Here is a 17377-nt window from a genome sequence, read left to right as displayed (position 1 = left end):
GGATGGTTTTAAATTAAAAGAGGAGATATTTATTTTAGAAATTAGGAGGAAATCTTTTACTCAGAGGGTGGTGAGGCACTGGCACAGACTGCCCAGACAAACTGTGGATGCTGCATCTCTACAGGAGTTCAAAGCCAGGTTGGATGGGATTCTAAGCAGTCTGATCTAGTGGTTGACAATGCTGCCCTTGGCAGGGGTGTTGGAACTACATGATGTTTAAGGTCCCCTCCAATCTAAGCCATTCTATTTTTCTATGACTGCCAGTGGTGTTTGCCTGCTTGAATCCTTTTGGGGTCAAGCTGAGAAGAGCATGTGGGAGGAGGCAGATTGAAATGTGATCACCCTGTTTGTCTGCAAAGAGAGTTTAGGTCTGTGCACGTGAGAGGAGCAATGCCACTTGACTTTGGGGTCAGAGACTGCTTTCTGGATTATTTTATTTATTATTTATTTATTTTGCAGGGGTGCAGCCTAAAATTGCATTTCTGCTGTTGTATTAGCATGGATTTGTGCCTGAGCCCAGCCTACTCTTTCCACAAAAGCTGAAGTGGTGGATGGAAACCTGCTTTTCATCTGGAGAAAACTAAGTGTGGAAAACTAAGTGCAAAGTGCAGGATTGGCTGATCTTCTTTGACCAGATCTATCTGACTCCTCACCACCCACTCTGTGCGATTGCATGGCATATTTCTGGTAGGTGCCTGCAAAGACCATGAGGAATATTTGTTATCTCTGAGTGAATGATCTCTAATGGAGAGTCTGATCGTATTCCAGTGGTTCTCTAAATAACATCACTAATTCTGGTATTGCAAATGGTCCAACTGTCCTATGTTTTCTCACTGCAATTGTAGTTTGTATACCAAATGGGTGCTGTGAAAAAAATCTGGAAAATGAAATGGAGTGGGTGAAGTGATATAGAATAGAAAGGTCATCAGGGTGATGACTTTTACAGACAACTAGGAATGTCTTCATAAAATAGTTTTCTCTGAGCTTTCTCCCGTTACTCCTCCTAATACATTATTCATTTCATAGATGCTATTCTAGTGAATCCCTCTACTCAGCTGTTATTTCCAGACTGAGTGATTTTTCCTTTCCTTTCAATAGGCAAAATATCTCTAAGCAGATTGTACTTTTCCTCAGATGTAACAGTTTCTGGAAATGATTGCACAGACACAAGAAGTGCAGAACTGTAGCCAGCTCTGTAGTGGCAGAAGCAGGTGCTGAGAAAAAAGGGTGTAAGAGACAAGGGCTTACATCTCCACAGCTTCCAGAAGTTATTTAAGGATATTCTAAGCTGTGACTTGTACATCAAGCATCATATTAAATTGCCAGTGATGAAATTCTGGTCCATGAATTAGTTTTTCTTCCCTTCTTTCCTGTCTATTTTTTTGCACATTAATTTTGTTCATTTTTAAATTGATCCCTGGACATTCTGAAACCTGAAATATGTCTTCACCTCCATAAGCTGTGTGTTTTGCTCTGTTTCCACAGTAGGTGTGCTTTTATGGAAAAATGGTCCATATCAGCTGTGGGATATTTTATGAGTTCTGGGTATATTTTTAAAGAAAGAGCCTATGTGGAAAGAATTTGTGTTCTACCTACAGCAGATTTACTACTGACATTAGAAACACATCAGCAGCACAGCCTGTAACCCTGACATTTTCATTAATCCCTCGTAGTTAATTCCACTTGTGGGGAATTAATTGTACTCTCAAATTATTTAAACAGGGACTTACCATCTTACTATGACCTCCTTACATTTATTTGGAATTCAGATGGAAGAAAGTGGCTTTTAAAAACTGTGATGAAATCTCCCGAATGAGTAATACATAAACTCATTGCAAAAGAAGGAGACAGAAGGTCTGCAGTCATATTTAAAATAATATATCAGATTACCTAAATGATATCTGATCAGCATATGTAATCAGTATATCTGAAGCAATTAAATTACCTCTGTACAATATCAGGCAAAGTTAAATTTGTGTAAGATAGAAACAGCAAGTATGTGATTATAAATATTTCTCACTGTGGTGAATATTTGCAGTGAATAAAAATGTGTGTACTAGCTGTGTGTGCTGTAAAGAAAGGGAACTGCTCTGATTGCCTGGAAAATACTGTACTTTTCCATAAGAAGATCTAAGATATGTCATAACTTGGGGATAGATACACCACTTAAAGGAACTGATCAACTCCCTGTTTTGACCAGTAAGATTTTTCTTCATTATAGAGATTTTTTTTATCTCTTGGCATTTTAAAGGTGTTTGCTGTTATTGCAATAAAGTTCTCAACTGAATAATTTTAGAAAGGCAAAAGTCCAGTCCTCATAGCTAAATCTCCATAAAGTTGATGTCAAAAGGACAAAGATCTTAGTCTCAGTTTACCATTTCTATAGTTGTGTGTTCTTAAATCATTATTTGAGGGAGGAGGTTGATTTATGTCCTTTTGAATGTTATTGGCAACGCAGTTTTGTAGTGATTCATTTTAGGTCTTTTATGAGCAAGTAGAGATATCACTAATACATTTTTATATATTGTTTGTTTACACACACAGAGCTTTGAGTGTCCTCACAGAATTTTATTCCCAGCCCTTTGTCTTGATTTCAGCTGGGACAGAGTTGACTTTCTTCACAGTGTCAGGTATGTTGGTGTGTTTTGGCTCTGGGAGAAAAACAGTGTTGACAATACATCAGTGCCTTCATTGTTGCTTTGCTGTTCTTCACAGAGCCAAGGACATTTCAGCTTCTTGTACTGTCCTGTCTGTGCAAAGGGATGAGGGGACACAAGGAGCTGAGGGGGGACAGAACCAGAACATCTGAGCTAAACTGGCCAAAGGGATATTTCATGACATATGACATAATTTGAAAAAACTTGGGGAGTTGGTTGGGGAGAGGGGTGCTGCTCAAGGGCTGGCTGGATGTCCATCAGCTGGTGGTGAATAATTGCACAGTGCATACGTTGTTAAGTGGGCATATATTGTCATTTCTATTACTATTTTCATTTTCTGTCTTAGTAGCTTTTATCTCAACCCATGAGTTTTACTTTGTGGCTTTTTTTTTCTTTCCTTCCCAGTTCTCTGTAATGCCTTTGCTTCCAGAATTCCTCCCATACTAAGCCAAGTGCCTGAAAGGTGTGATGGCTTTCTTTCCATATATGCTTATCTTTTTCTACTGACGGTACTGACTCATGTTTTCCAGGAACAGTGAAAGTTGACAACGGAAAATTACTTGTATACAGATAAATTTAATGGAAACTGAAATGAAATACTGATATAATTCCACAGCACATAGCTACTCATGAAAACATATTCAAACTTCTTCAAGGCTTTCAACTATCCATCATCTACCATTCCAGTTTGAAGACTGGCAAATATCATGACAACTAACTGTTTGGTTTTGATTTGATGTTTTCAGCTAATTTAGTGTTCAGCTTAACTGAGATATTAGTGCTTCTGAAAAAATATATATATTCCTTAGCAAACAGAAGCAGTTTTTCTTGTGTTGCTCATCAGTTCTGGCTCAGAACATCTAGACAGTCTTGTTTAGTTGCAATTTGGTTGTACTTCTGCATTGTACTTCTGCACAATACTTGTTTTAATTCTGGATGTGAACAACTGATACTGTTAATCTGGGAAGAACAAGAGCATTATTGTGAAGTATTGAGTAGCAAAGGTCTGTGTTTTCAGAGATAGGGAATATTGATTACTGTTTTAGGTTTGCATCAAATGTACAGTATATTGATTGGCTGGACCACAAAAAAATAAGTTCACCTGTCTTTTCATAGACTGACAAAAAACAATAATGATTAGCAGAGTTTATAATTATGTTTCTTGAACATCATAACCTGATTAGTCTGCAGCAACAAACTCATTTAACTTAAATTGCAAATCAATTTACTCGTTAGTTCTATTCAAACTGTACTCTCTTATGACTAAGACAGCAAATTTGTGATAGAATCACTTCTTCTATCTGTCTTTTGGTCACCTGAAAGATTAGTTGTATGGTTAAAATCGTTATATTCTTCTGTCTGATTTTTTTTTTCCTGGTTAAAGGAAATGTACTAAAGGATGCCCAGAGATTTTATGCAGAAAAGAGATGCATTTAATTTCATCTTTCTTGTTAAATCTGATTGTCAAAAAATGATGCATTTAGTCAGACCATTCAAATGTCCCTCATAGAGAGAGAGACAGAGACAGTTCCAGTGAATAATTCATCCTATAACAGATATGGGAGACAGAGGGGTTGATTAATTTTGGTGGTCCTTCCTTTTCTTTGCTGGCTAGAGAACACATCTTTGTTCTCGGATACATAGCTACGAACTTTGGCTGGGAATATATAATCATTGAATCTTTGCAAACCTTATACCACCAACCATGGGATGAGACAGACAATTAATTCAAATACCTTTTGAATTTTGGGGTAAGCTTGTCCTTAGATATACTTTAGTTCATTTTTCCTGCAATGGTTTGAGATCCTGAATTGCAGCATAGTCAGAACATGACTATGTAGAACTAGACTCATTGTGTTAACCTAGAACCTGCTAAGACATCAGTGTAACTTTTCAACCTGAATTGATACATGATTATCAGCATGTTTAAGTGTTAACTGGATCTGTTAGACTGAACATCACTGCTTGATGCTTCTTAATTGCACATCCTGTGATGTCTCATCAACAGGTTGTTTCAATGAATAGAAATAACGTTGTGAAAATGGTACTGCCTTTCTTTGAAAGGAGATGATGCAGAGTGGATTAAACCAATTGACCTCTGTAAACTGGGCTCTTGCTTTTGATGATGTAAAAAAACCCTGCAGCAGTAAGGCTGGAGGCCACCAGCATCCTTTAACAGAGAAATTCACATTTCAGCACTTGTAGGGATGACAGCAAAATGGCATGCATGTGGCAGGGGGGGTTGGAGATTCATGATCCTTGAGGTCCCTTCCAACCCTGGCCATTCTGTGATTCTGTAAAAGAAGTAACATCTTTCTCAAGACCTCTTTCTCTATGGAGAAAGAACACAGCTCCTCCAAAAGTTCTTGTGAGAAAGCCCAGACCAATTGCATCATAGATGGACATTGATGCTTCCCAGCCGCCTGCAGCTGTATATTTAGGAGCTGTCATGTCAACACAACCCTGCCTCTGGCAAAATTAGCAAGACACGGAGATTTTTTTTAAAGTATGTTGTACCCTAGAGCCATAGGTCGGCCAAGACATTTAAGCTGGCTTTACTTCACACAAAACTTGGAACATCCAACTCTCACTAGAATTCATTGTAATGACTGCAGGAACTATAAGCTCCAGGCTTCATCTGGTACCCTCACTGCACATACCCCATGTACATTAAAAAAAAAATAAAAAAATCAAACATGGCATCATATGTCTCATAGTCATCTTACACATAATCTGAGATATTTTTGTTACATCTCACAGCCATAAACTTTGTCTGTATGTTAAGATTTAGTCTCAGTTCTTTCCACCACAAATTATTCCAGTGGGCAAAATTATAAATAGCTTCTGACTTTATTCAGTTCAGTGTTTATACAGTTGCTTTAAATACATACACATACATAGTATAAGCAAGACAGACTACTATTCTTCAATACAATTTCAAATTCTCCCTTAAAAATACACAGAAGCTTTGGGGTTCAGCATGGGGAAAGAGGAGCAGTTTGTTCTAAGAATGACTCTACCCTAACTAACATCTGCTGCCCATTTTTAGATGGAAACAGGATAAAGCCTTCTTATCACAGATGTTACAAGTAGCAGTTTATTCTTTTCTCATTGAAAGTGGTGTTTCACATCTGTGATTCCTCCATAGAAGAATTCACAACATTTTTCTGTTTGTTCTTTATTCTATTAAAAAAAAAAAATATCACACCTAGCTATGTGCTATCTTCCACTAAGGGTTGAAATCCTCCTTGGAGGTATGACCATTCTGAACTTAACCTGAAGGCAAAACAGCTTCAAGCCTCTCCGAACTCAGGAACATTTTAAGATCCTTTCTCTCACATACGGTATATAAAAATAATTTATCTTTTGTTTAATATTGGGCACGTTTCTGCAGCAGTGGAAAGCTACACGTCTGGAACTTAAATTCCACAATTTCAGTTGTGTTTGTAGAAAAGCTGCCATTTCAACTCATAACACCTCAGAAGGTCCACTTGAATATGACAAAGAGGTGTATAGTTTCCATGTGTTGACAGTTGGCTCACTCTTAAAGTTTTTGGTCAGCCAAGCTCTCACTTATTTCATCTGAAGTTCTCTGGATGTTTTCTTTGCATAAGAGCTACAAGGACTAATGTTACTGAATGTATTCACAAAAAATTACAGCTGCAAAAAATTTACTGTACTATTTCTCTTAAAATTATGCTATTTCTTCACATACTTAGGACAGTTTTCCATATGTGCCCTAGAATTTTCAGACAAATAATGTATATTTACATTCAATTATGTTGGTTTGTGGTTTATATAATTAAAATATCACAGTCATTAACTACATCTTAAACTATGTCTTAAAATCATGAACATGCAAACTTACTGCTTTTGTACAACCACAGAAATTTATGACTCTCAACTACACTTGATAGCACATTTCCGAAAACTCACCTTGCTTTTCTGCATGTAGCTGTCATTCAAATGGCCTTAGACTTATCTCCTAAGCTTTATCTCTCTACTCATGCTTACAGCACCTAAAGATCAGACTGAAGATGCAAAGCTTTTAGTTTTCATTAACCCAATGAAAAAAAAAAGAGTCTTGACATACAATGTACTATGCATTTGTGAAACTTATAGCTTTAGAAGAAATTAATGCTTCAAGCAATTAGTACAGTGGAATAACTTTAGCCTGCCCAGAGTAACCTAAATGAAACTTTATTTCATTACTAGCTTGTTTCAATTTCATGGTTGATTCATGTTCAGAGGAAGTCCCCCAGCTTTATCAGATCTTCCACATCAACTCCTATTGATGCTCAGGCACTTATAGAAGATTTATCTTTGTTTGGGGCATGGGCTGAGGCTAGCAGACTGATTTGCTGGATCATGATCCAGAATCTGCAAAACAAGTATCTGCTTTTTTTTTTAAGCAATGGCTCAACTTTATTTTTTCCTTCTTTACAGAAACCATAATAATACATTAAATATTTTAGGAAATTATATTGAAGAAGAAATGTTAAAATTGTGGTAGCAACCATGTTGAAAATCAAAGCAGAAATTTTTTGTAAGTTAATCATTTTGAAGTCTCACTGTCTGGTATCATCAAAACTCCATCTTTTGCTAAATATTTAGCAAAAATGTAAAGCAACGGCATCTGAAAGCAAGTTTTAAGTAAACCATATATCTTTCATCTCTTCAGCTGGTTGAAACCAGAGAGGGAATTGACTATTTTTTCTCGTCTGATACAAATCCTCCATTTTCTTTAGTACGTGACGAAATTGATTTAGAGTCATCTTTTTCTTCTGTTCTCTCAACATCCGTATTAGTTTTGACACAGTGTTTTAGGTATAAACGGTAGGCTGGAAAATTAATATTAAAAACATTATAATAATGACTGAAAAATACTGCATTCACATATAAGCATACAACCCTTTATTACCTCATGTTGCTAAAATATTCAAATAGCTCAATACAGTTTATTTAAAGTCAGATTTAACTATTCTATGTCAGCAACTCTCATTACTAAAGAATTGTGTTTAGAAAATAATAAGGAAAATGTTTGATTTTTTTTTTAATGCATGACTGCTTTTTGTTCCTGATAAAAGTACTGCCAATCTTTATTGGGAAGCCTTTGGGCAATTGGCTGGATCTGTGGGACTCAGTCTTCTACACAAATCTTATTTGGTAGAAACTAAGCCAAAGTGAAGAAAAACAGTTCTTCCATTGTCATGCAGTTGCCACCTTGGAAAGAAGTGGGGATATAGCTCTCAGGTTGTGTCCCTGGGACAGTGCTTGAGATGCCTGGTAAGTTGGCTCGTTTGTGACTGGGAGCTAAAAAGTCCCAGCTAGTTTTGGGGGTGAACAAAAAGGATAAAGTTTCAATCCTCAGTAGGTTAGGTGTGTACTTCTAGTGCAATGCATATGAGGTGTATGTAGAAGTAAAAAGGGACCTTATAACAGAAGATTTCTGTTCTCATATTGGCTGTGAAACTAATCTTTCTCTCGATGTATGTCAAGATGTATGCTTTTCAGGATGGTCCTGGTGTGAAACTGTAAGCTCAGGCACTTTGGAGTGGTAGAGGGCTCAAGAGGAAGGCACATTTGCCTTTCTTCAGGAAAGGGTAATAACAAATCTCTGCCCAAAGTATACTTCTGTAGTCAGTTGTAGGTGACAGATTGCTTCCCTTGTTCTGAAAAGTAAAGGGCCTTCCAAATCTTAAACTGATCCTTATATTGTCCTACACAGCACAGTGGTGATGAACAGTGATAATTTGAGCCATTATTAAGTTAACTGTTTTCCATTTGATTATTTTTCTCTCTCAAGTGTATGTTCCTGTTTTCTGCATATTGACAGAAAATGAGGCTGATGATGATAGCAATAATAATAATGTTCTAACAGAAAATATCAATATCTGTACTATACCTCCTAAAATCATTCCTGCAAACATCAACTGGAAAATGCTGTAGATGAGTGGGAAAGTAAACATCAGTTCAAGTTGTTCAGCGTTGAAGGAGAGCTGTACAATTGTTGAACAGAGCTGAGTGTTTTGCATGCCTGTTTCCAGAGACACCGTACGACATCTAAAGGGAATAACACAATAACAACTGTGAAATGGCATCCTGTGCATTCCTCTTCTTTACTAGGTGTCTGCAAAGTCAGGATCCACACAGATAAATGAAAAAATAGCACTCCTCAGCTTACAAGTGATAGAATTTTTAGAACCAGAACACATGCATTTTATGCCAATTAAGCAATTGCAGGGGAATATTATATGCTATAGTCAACGCTATTGATTGTAGAATCATAGAATATCCTGAGTTGGAAGGGATCCAAAAAGGTTATTAAGTTCAACTCCTGGCCCCTCAAAGGACCACCCAAAATCCAAACCATACATCTGAAATGCTCCTTGAACTCTGTCAGCTTGGGGCTGTGACCACTACTCTGGGAGCCTGTTCCAGTGCCCAGCCACCTTCTCAATGAAGAACCTTTTCCTGGTATCCAATCTGAAACTTTATTCTCCCTCTCTTTTGAAACAGTACTCTAAATTATAGGCTGCTGTTTCTTCATTAGAAGTTTTACTTGCCACAACCCATTTGTTTGTTAGGTCTATTCTGCTCACTTTCTTTGAAGTCCAAGACATGGGCACACATGAGAAAGACAGGAGGAAATACTAGTCATAATCCATAGATAAAAATGTAAACATTATAAGTTTTATTTACATGCTGTACATTAGAAACATGGTTGGGGAATGAGTGATCTGTTGCAAAACGAATATTTAGGAATCATTCTCAGCATTGATTATTTCTTAAATAAAAGCTTCCTTCACAGATGAAATAAGACTATAAGTCAGAGAGAAATCTATACCTGCTCCAAGACAGACCAGCGAGACGAGCCAGAAAGAATCCCAAACAATAGCCAGCTGCTGGAAATATGGTACCAATGATCCATAGCTTAGGTGTGATAACCCACGAGCCTTTGTAGAGTATTCCCCCAACCACAGCAATGATGACAATGAGAACTGCTCCTGCTATGGAACCAACCTGTGAGAAAAAAGAGGAAAGACGGTGTGAATAAGAGACTTCACTGAAATTTTGTGACAACAAACACAATGTCAAACACACATTTGAATGTCTTTAGCCGAGCCACTGAAACATCTTATTAAACATAAAGCTAAATGTTTACTGCCATCTAATTCATGGGAATCACACAGATTAGATCACTGCCATTTTCCCAAAAATAGAGCTATAAAATGTACTTCAAAGTGTGACTACAGACAGATCAAAGCTCAGCTAAAATTAAACATTAAAAACTTCAGAGCTGTAACATAGATGAAGAACAACTTGGATATTAGATTTTTCCCAGCATTACTGGGAAAATAGTAGTCTAATAGCTAGAGTAATGCACTTTTCCTTCCCACTCTTTGAACAGTCACAGTTTGGGGCTTAGCACAGTATATGCTAATTAGATGCTAGATTGTTGGTGCTAGGAAATTATTTGTCAAGTGAAGGAATAAATATTTGTTGTGGCTGAAAATATTGCGTATGAGAACTGGCTGTGAGTTCATACGCATTTCTATACAGACATAGTCACAGAGTTAATCTTATTTTCTGTGGCTGAACATACTGAGATCCTCACTGCTTCTTGCCAAGGTAGAGGATAACACATTCTCTTGTAAATATTCAATTTATCTCAATATCTCAATTATGGTATATGTTGCAAGAGATCTCACCAGATATCTATGGTTAAGTGAAGAGGTAATCCATTTTTTTAACTAAAAGGTGTATTCTCTTTGAACTGGCTTCATCAATCTTTGACTGAATCTTTTTAAGGGCACTGAGTCAACAAGTGCTTTTGTTTGACTGAGATATTAACCACACGCATCTAGGAAAAAGTAACAGGGTCTAGCCATGACAAGCTATTCTGTTTCACATTGTGCTCTTATCTCCATTTCTCACTATCTGGACTTTAATCTGACAGCTACAGTTCAGTCTTTGCTTGATGCTTCATTGTCCAATATCAACTCAGTACAAATAATGATAAAATTGTGTTTTGCTGAAAGAGTAACTAGATTGTCTTCTCATGTGAGCTCAAGTCCATGACTTTCCCTTAACTGAACATACAGGAACAGCACTGTTTTGAAATCTTCTCTCACTACTATTCATGTTCTTAAGTAAGGTATGGATACATTTAGAAACATAACAGGATAAATAAAAATTTCATGAAAATTACTGGGAGTTAAAAGGAGTTATTTGCATTCTGTAATTTCTGAGCTGATAGCAGAAAAGGAATAATAAAATATAGGTAACCACTTGTCAGGTTACGTTTGTTTAAGAAAATGTAGAAAATGTTTATATTAACTTAGGGTAGTCAAGAAAGGCCAAGGATTCTCAGCACATCTGAGAATCACTTTGAACTGAGCAGGAAAATATTCAGAATGATTAATTTTCTGTTAACATAAAATGCAGATAAGCTGTTACTATTACTATTTTGGTAAGGTCTGTTTTTGCCAAAAATCATAGATTCAATGCTTCTGAATCTATCTTGCAAATATAGTTGAACTTTCTGAATAGTTTTCTTATAATTTTTAAATATTGGAACATTTTCAACACACGCACATATATATATGCATATTTAAATCAACTTCACACTCAAAATTGCCAAAAAATGATAAATTGGTTTAAAAGTGGAAATATTTTTGTTTGACCCAGAATGTCTTCATTTTGTACTATTTTGAAGGAAAAGTTCCATTTGACCTGACTGATTTTCCTTCCAATTTTCAGTTTACATTATAAACTGAACTCAGTTGCTAGCATAGTTCTAGCCAAAAAAAAAGTATGCTCTTTGATGATAGCTTCTAATAACATGTACGACTAATGCACGTTTGTGCAGGGGGAAAGCAATACATTTCTGCAGTATTTCATTTGCTTTCTGCTGAAAACTCCGAGGCTCTCAGATACGAATACTATGAATAGTAATATGCTGCTTTAGTGGTGCTACAGATTTCATAATTTGTCTATAATTACCAATGCTTCAGCAGTACAAATCCTACCTTAAGTATTATTTTTGCTTTACTGGGCCATTTGTGATTAACAAATACTCCAACTGAAACAGGAACTACAAGAGCTACCAGTGAAATTCCTGTAAAAAAGAAAAGAAAAAAGATAAACCCACATATCATGTAGAAGTTCATGATGGGAGCATGCACTGTGTGGAGCAGCCAGAGGTATAGAGCAAGCCTGCGGTGGATGTTTCAGGTTTGCACACCCCAACACATGCACACTGTACCAGCGCCTGCCCATTTGCTTTTCTACAGTCTGTTATCTTTGGCAACCTGTTGAAGTAATTGCCATTCAGCTGAGCTACATGCTCATTCACCTGAATCAAAAAGGCAGACAGAAATTTGAGTGCACTAATCACCGCTATCCTGTGATGTGTGTAGCTATATTAAATGTTCACTTTGTCTGCAGGTGTTTCACTACTGTATCAAATCAACAAATGGTTTAGAGCTTCTTTTGTTCCGGCCTTCTTTCTCCAGCATGTTTTTTGAAAGCACAAGCAATATATGTGATTTTTTTTTTTTTTCCTCAGGACAATGGGAATTGAAATTGAAGAATATGAAAGTGATCTGCTGGCTTTGTAAGATAACCACAACATGGGACTGAACGTGATAAGCAACAGGGCTACAGTTCTGCAAAGCACTGGAGCATATATTTCTAAATACTTTGACTATTTTCTCTTTGTAACTGGATGAGATTTCTGACAGGAAGTCAAATGAAGCCACTCCTGGTGGTGTAGATTGCAGCTTTTCAATGAGACTCAGCAGTTTTAATCGCTTGCTTAATTATCCACATGTGCTTAAGTACTTTGCCAGATACGGCCTCAGCTCTTAGCTCTTTGCAGGATTGTGCCTTAAAGCTGTTACCAACGCTTTCATCCAGGGAAAGCAGCTATTTCTGTATGAATTACTCTTATCCCAGTACCATGCAGGTTTCTAAACTATTTAAAAAGAAAAGAATGCATGAACTTGTGAAAAATAACTGTACTGTGTTTATAATAAAATATTTGATCTGAAGAGCTGTGGATGACTTGAAGTGATCTAGGTACCTAATTCCCACCAAAATCACTGAAAAGTAGGAAAATACATATTTTTAAAATGTCTGAGGTAATTTCTTTATGCTTCTGCAGGATGGTGATAGTGTAAGAGTGTTTGTTACTAGAAGGAAAATAAAGGAGAGTCAGAAGGGAAAGTGTGGTTTGCTTGACTTACCAATGCTGTCATAGGGGAGTACAATTGCATCGGAATCAGTCCACATCTTAGTATAAATAAAAAGACAGAGTGGCATCATCCCCATTGCGAGAATTGTGGAGCACGTTGTCATGCTGATGCTGCAAAGAAATTGGTTTAAGTGACAATTTGTCTCATGCTAGACTATGCTCTCTTCATTTCCTTATTATGACTTAGCAGCTTACGTAAAGATATGCAAGAAATGCTGCTGGCTACAGCCAATTTATCCATATGTCAAGTTAGAAAAAAAGCTAAATGCAAAGAATGGTTCTGCTGAAAAAATAAAAGAAAAAAAACACATAAATACCAACATGTTCTGCAGACATTAAACAATACGTTACAGTGCAGAGCACAGTACAATAAATTTCAGTACAAACAAAGAAGCAGAGTGGCAATCATCAGGAAGGACTGTTGGCAAGTCTGTACGCACGCTGACTGGCTGGCCTCTGAAAGGTCAGCAACATGGATCAACAGCCACTTTCCATTTCACTATCAGTTCTGGACTATTTTAGAATTTCTCTCCAAGGCCAAAAAGCAAACAATATCAACAACAACAAACAAACAAATAAATAAACAACAACAAAAAACACATTAATCATCTAGGAAGTACAAGATAATAAATTTCCCTTTTCTGACTTTTCCTGCTCTAGGCCAAAGAGCAGGTACTGATAATTACACTTTGAAACTGAGTGTAAGTATTGTTGCTTCCTTGGTTTGTTCAAAGATGTTTTTGTGTTAAAATATAAAGTTTTAGAACCATAGAATCACAGAATGGTTTGGGTTGGAAGAGACATCTAACATCATCTAGTTCCACCCCCCTACTATAGACAGGGACATCTCCCTGTAGATCCAGTTGCTCAAAGTCTTGTCCAGCCTGGCCTTGAATGCTTCCAGGGTTGGAGCACTTTGCTGGGTAACCTGTTCCAAATCTTGAATCTCTTGAGCCTGGTATACTTTGTTGAAAAATGAGCATTCTGCTGGACAATGGAAGACACAGTGAGACAGGGAAAAAGATTGAAATGGAGGATATAGTCAGATTTTTCTTTGTAGTGTAGATAAAATGTTGCCTTCATATCATTCTCCTATGAGGTAAAAATAATGACAGAAGGCTTTACTTGAGAGACTTCGGAAACTTCCTCATGAGCCTCACTTTTGACAGATCTTTGATGTAGTTTACTCTCATAACAGAAGCTACAGATACACAAACTGGATACATTCAGGCATATCTGGAAGAATTCATACAGAAACAACAGAAATATTAGTTTTGATTTCTTTGACTCTGATTCAGTGTTGTTGGATATAATTGCGTGGGAGACTCTGGAAAGAGAATTCTTACACATAAAGGAAAAAGAGCAATGGTCTTTTACTCAGGTCTGATAAAGATCCAAGTTAATAAAGAGCTCGTGTCTATATTTCCTACATATTTTCACAGTTCCTATATCTACATCCTACTACAAAGGCTGATCATTTGCTAACCCCAATCCCTGTTCTTGCAGCAGCTCCCAGAGGAGCTATGGAGGAGAGGAAATGGTAACACAGAAGAAGTTCTTATGAGTTAGCAAGAAATGTCTAAAACTGGTGTCCCTATGGGAAATTTCAGGGGATATTATCTGGGTCTGAACTACTTAGAAAGGTACAAAACCTCATACTTTATCTTCCACATTATCTTTACACAAATAGTAGAAAATTAATTCTTGCCCTAGCTTATGATTTAACTGCACTAGGAAGTGTTGAGCAGGACTGTAGATAATGTCGATGGCTTATTATATACAAAGATAAAATATCAGTTAAAGGCAAAACTTAGTCTGATATGCTGTGCTGGCTACAGAAACCAGCCAAGCTACTTGTACTGTTATTCTATCAAGACTGATTATAATTGCATCACTTGCTGTACCTCCTGTTTCCTCTAGTCCTTGAATTATTGTAAAAACGTAGTGATCAAAAGCCTTTGAAATCTTAAGGTAAAGGCTTTTACCTGAAGAATAATATTTAGTATGTGTTTCCAATTTACCTCACCCTCTGCCACCATCATGAGTTATAAATTCTACTCGTATTTATAGCATCATCAATTAGGATTCTGATTATACAGACCTGACAAAGAACAGCTTAGCTCAGTGTATTCTTCCAAGGAAAGATTAGGATGGAATTTAAGACTTGTGCTGGATGTCTTTTTATCTATGTTTTCTCAGACCCGCATTCATTGAAATAAATTGTCTTATAGTTTCTACTATCATAGGTTTTTCTTCCACAGTGAGGAAGCTGGTGATTAGCGGGGGCTGACTTCATACATAATTCGAATGCAGGCATTACATTAACACCTGTGTGTAACAGAAAAGTTCACTGTTTTCAAAGGATGGAAAAAATGTCTTATTAAAGCCACAAATATTAACATTCTTAGTCAATTTGCTCTGACTCCACATCTTTCTTACTTCTATTATTTTTTCCACTTCTAGTTCAGACTGGCATATGATAAATTGGATGAATGCTCCAATTTATGTTTCTCTGCAGGAAATGGAGAAATTATCTTGTTTATTTTAGAGCAGAGTAATCAGGATATGAAAAGAAAAAAAGATGGCTCATTTTTAAAAGCTGTTAGAGTTAATGAACGCCCCAAGAAATTTTCATCAGGAGTACGATGCATTTCTACAGCGTGTTTGCTGTCCAAGACTGCACTACATATCCTACATATTTGTTTCTGAGTTTGGAGCACCCAGTCAGAGACCATCACGCTTGGTCACAGTGGAGTTTTTCCATAGCAGCTCATGCACAGGGCTGCATTAATCAGTAGTTTTTCGCCTGTAAAAATTTCCTTCAGTTTGAAGACTTTGCAGAAGGTGCCAGGAGCACGTAAAATTGTCATAAGTAATTTCCTTTTGTATTAGTACCCAAAGAGAAAGGCTATGCCTGTCTGTTCATTGTGCAGAACACAAAAGGAGGAAAAATATTTTTCCACAGGTGGTTTCTTTCAAGAAACATTTTTTCAAAAAAATGTTGCATAGCTGCTCTTTCATACACAGGACTGTGTATGAAAAAAATCTTTATTATATTTTTTTAATTGCCCCAGGTCTTGGAGAAACAAAATCACAAATATGAGTCTTATTTAGTCAATGAGTTCGTAAAACTTAGTATGCTATTTTACGAAGAATTTGAGATCTTATAGCAAAGACGTTCTCTAAAATTCACAATTTTGTTACGATATCTTCCTAATGAGTTATCAAGATCTAACAATAATTCTAGTCTGGTTATATTTATTAGTACTATAGTAACTAAATATCTCTACAGGAAGAAAGTTTCACCACACATCAACCAAGACAAGAAAAAAATCAGACGGTCCTTTTCAACACAAAATTTACAAAAAGCCATGTGAACATTTTAGAAAACAATCACTCTTACCTTAGGTCCATGTCACCATCCACCCAGTAGGCAACGACATTAGAGGCTGTGCCTCCTGGACAGCATCCCATGATCATCACCACAACGGCTTGAATAGGAAGCACATCAAAGGCCAGTGACAGCACGAAGGCTGTGAGAGGCATAATTCCAAACTGACAGAGAAAACCCACAAAAATACCCCAGGGTCTTCTTATGTGGTTCAAAAAGTTTTTGATTTCCACATTGCAACCCATGGAGAACATCACCAAAGCCAGCATGATTGTTAGAACAGTACTTAAAACTACATTCAAAGTCTGGTTAAAAGTATCTTCTGGTAACACACAAGATGTACCAGTACAAATAGTAGCATTTTCTGGACAAGCTGTGGAGTTGTCCACAGCTGGACAAGCTGTGGAGTCGTCCAGCAACTTGGTGTTAAAATGCTGAGAAAGTAAGTAATCCTGCATTTTGAAATGCAGAACTGCTCAGAGAATCCGAGGCAAATTTTCAAGCCTGTGCAAATGATTGTTTGTCAGCCACTCTTTTTAAATGATCCAGGAAGCAATAAAGTTCAATAAATACCTGGACGCTGTTACTATTCCTTAAGGGTTTGGCACAATGCTGATTCATATGGTTATAAAAGTTATGCTTGCTGGTATGGTGGTAATCAATCATTTATTCATATGATAATGAGGAATCCCACATCGAGAGAATGTGTTAATATGTAAGGGTGTAAAGGAGGCTTGTGGAATAGCTAAGCACACAAAATGAAAATCACAGGAGGAAAAGAAAGTTTAGATTTCATTCTTTGAATTTCTTGCATGCCTTCAGGAAAGCTGCTCCTGCGTGAACAATGTGTGCATTACAAGGATGTGCAGGGCTGAAAGGAGTAACCGATACTCAAAAAAACCTGGGTAGGGGCACTGAGCAAGGAAAAAAGATTCACCTTCTAAATACTGCACAAGGCTGCATTTTAGGGGATTGTAAGAACTTCTCTGCAACTGCAGTAGAGCAGTCAAAACCTCAATCCTGTCTAGGGAGTGCTGCAGGCAGAGCTGTGAAGTGTCACACCATGCTACG

The 17377-nt window shown here is 37.0% G+C and overlaps 1 protein-coding gene across 1 annotated transcript; it reads right to left on the bottom strand.

Moving 5' to 3' along the window:
* Nucleotides 1–5847: 5847 nt before the first annotated feature.
* SLC10A2 (solute carrier family 10 member 2) lies at nt 5848–16881 on the bottom strand. The gene is made up of 6 exons (XM_048933967.1): nt 16319–16881; nt 12908–13026; nt 11690–11778; nt 9505–9680; nt 8563–8720; nt 5848–7498 (listed from the first exon to the last, which is right to left on the bottom strand). The coding sequence occupies exons 1-6, from the start codon at nt 16762–16764 to the stop codon at nt 7365–7367; spliced, it is 1122 nt and encodes a 373-aa protein (XP_048789924.1). The 5' UTR covers nt 16765–16881; the 3' UTR covers nt 5848–7364.
* Between the last annotated feature and the right edge of the window lie 496 nt (nt 16882–17377).

This window comes from Lagopus muta, chromosome 1 (assembly GCF_023343835.1).
Source record: "Lagopus muta isolate bLagMut1 chromosome 1, bLagMut1 primary, whole genome shotgun sequence".
In the NCBI taxonomy this organism is placed as follows: domain Eukaryota; kingdom Metazoa; phylum Chordata; class Aves; order Galliformes; family Phasianidae; genus Lagopus; species Lagopus muta.
The sequence above is the reverse complement of the archived record's forward strand: the minus strand, read 5'-3'. Positions and strand labels throughout refer to the sequence as shown.

Bases quoted from the DNA above. Each gene is read 5' to 3' on its own strand.
- SLC10A2 (XM_048933967.1), bottom strand. From the start codon at position 16,764: ATGCAGGATTACTTACTTTCTCAGCATTTTAACACCAAGTTGCTGGAC. The intron at 9,681-11,689 runs GTAGGATTTGTA...TTTTTCTCACAG, and splicing joins AAGCAAAAATAATACTTAAG to GTTGGTTCCATAGCAGGAGC. The intron at 7,499-8,562 runs GTATAGTACAGA...TTAATTTTCCAG, and splicing joins TGCAGGAATGATTTTAGGAG to CCTACCGTTTATACCTAAAA.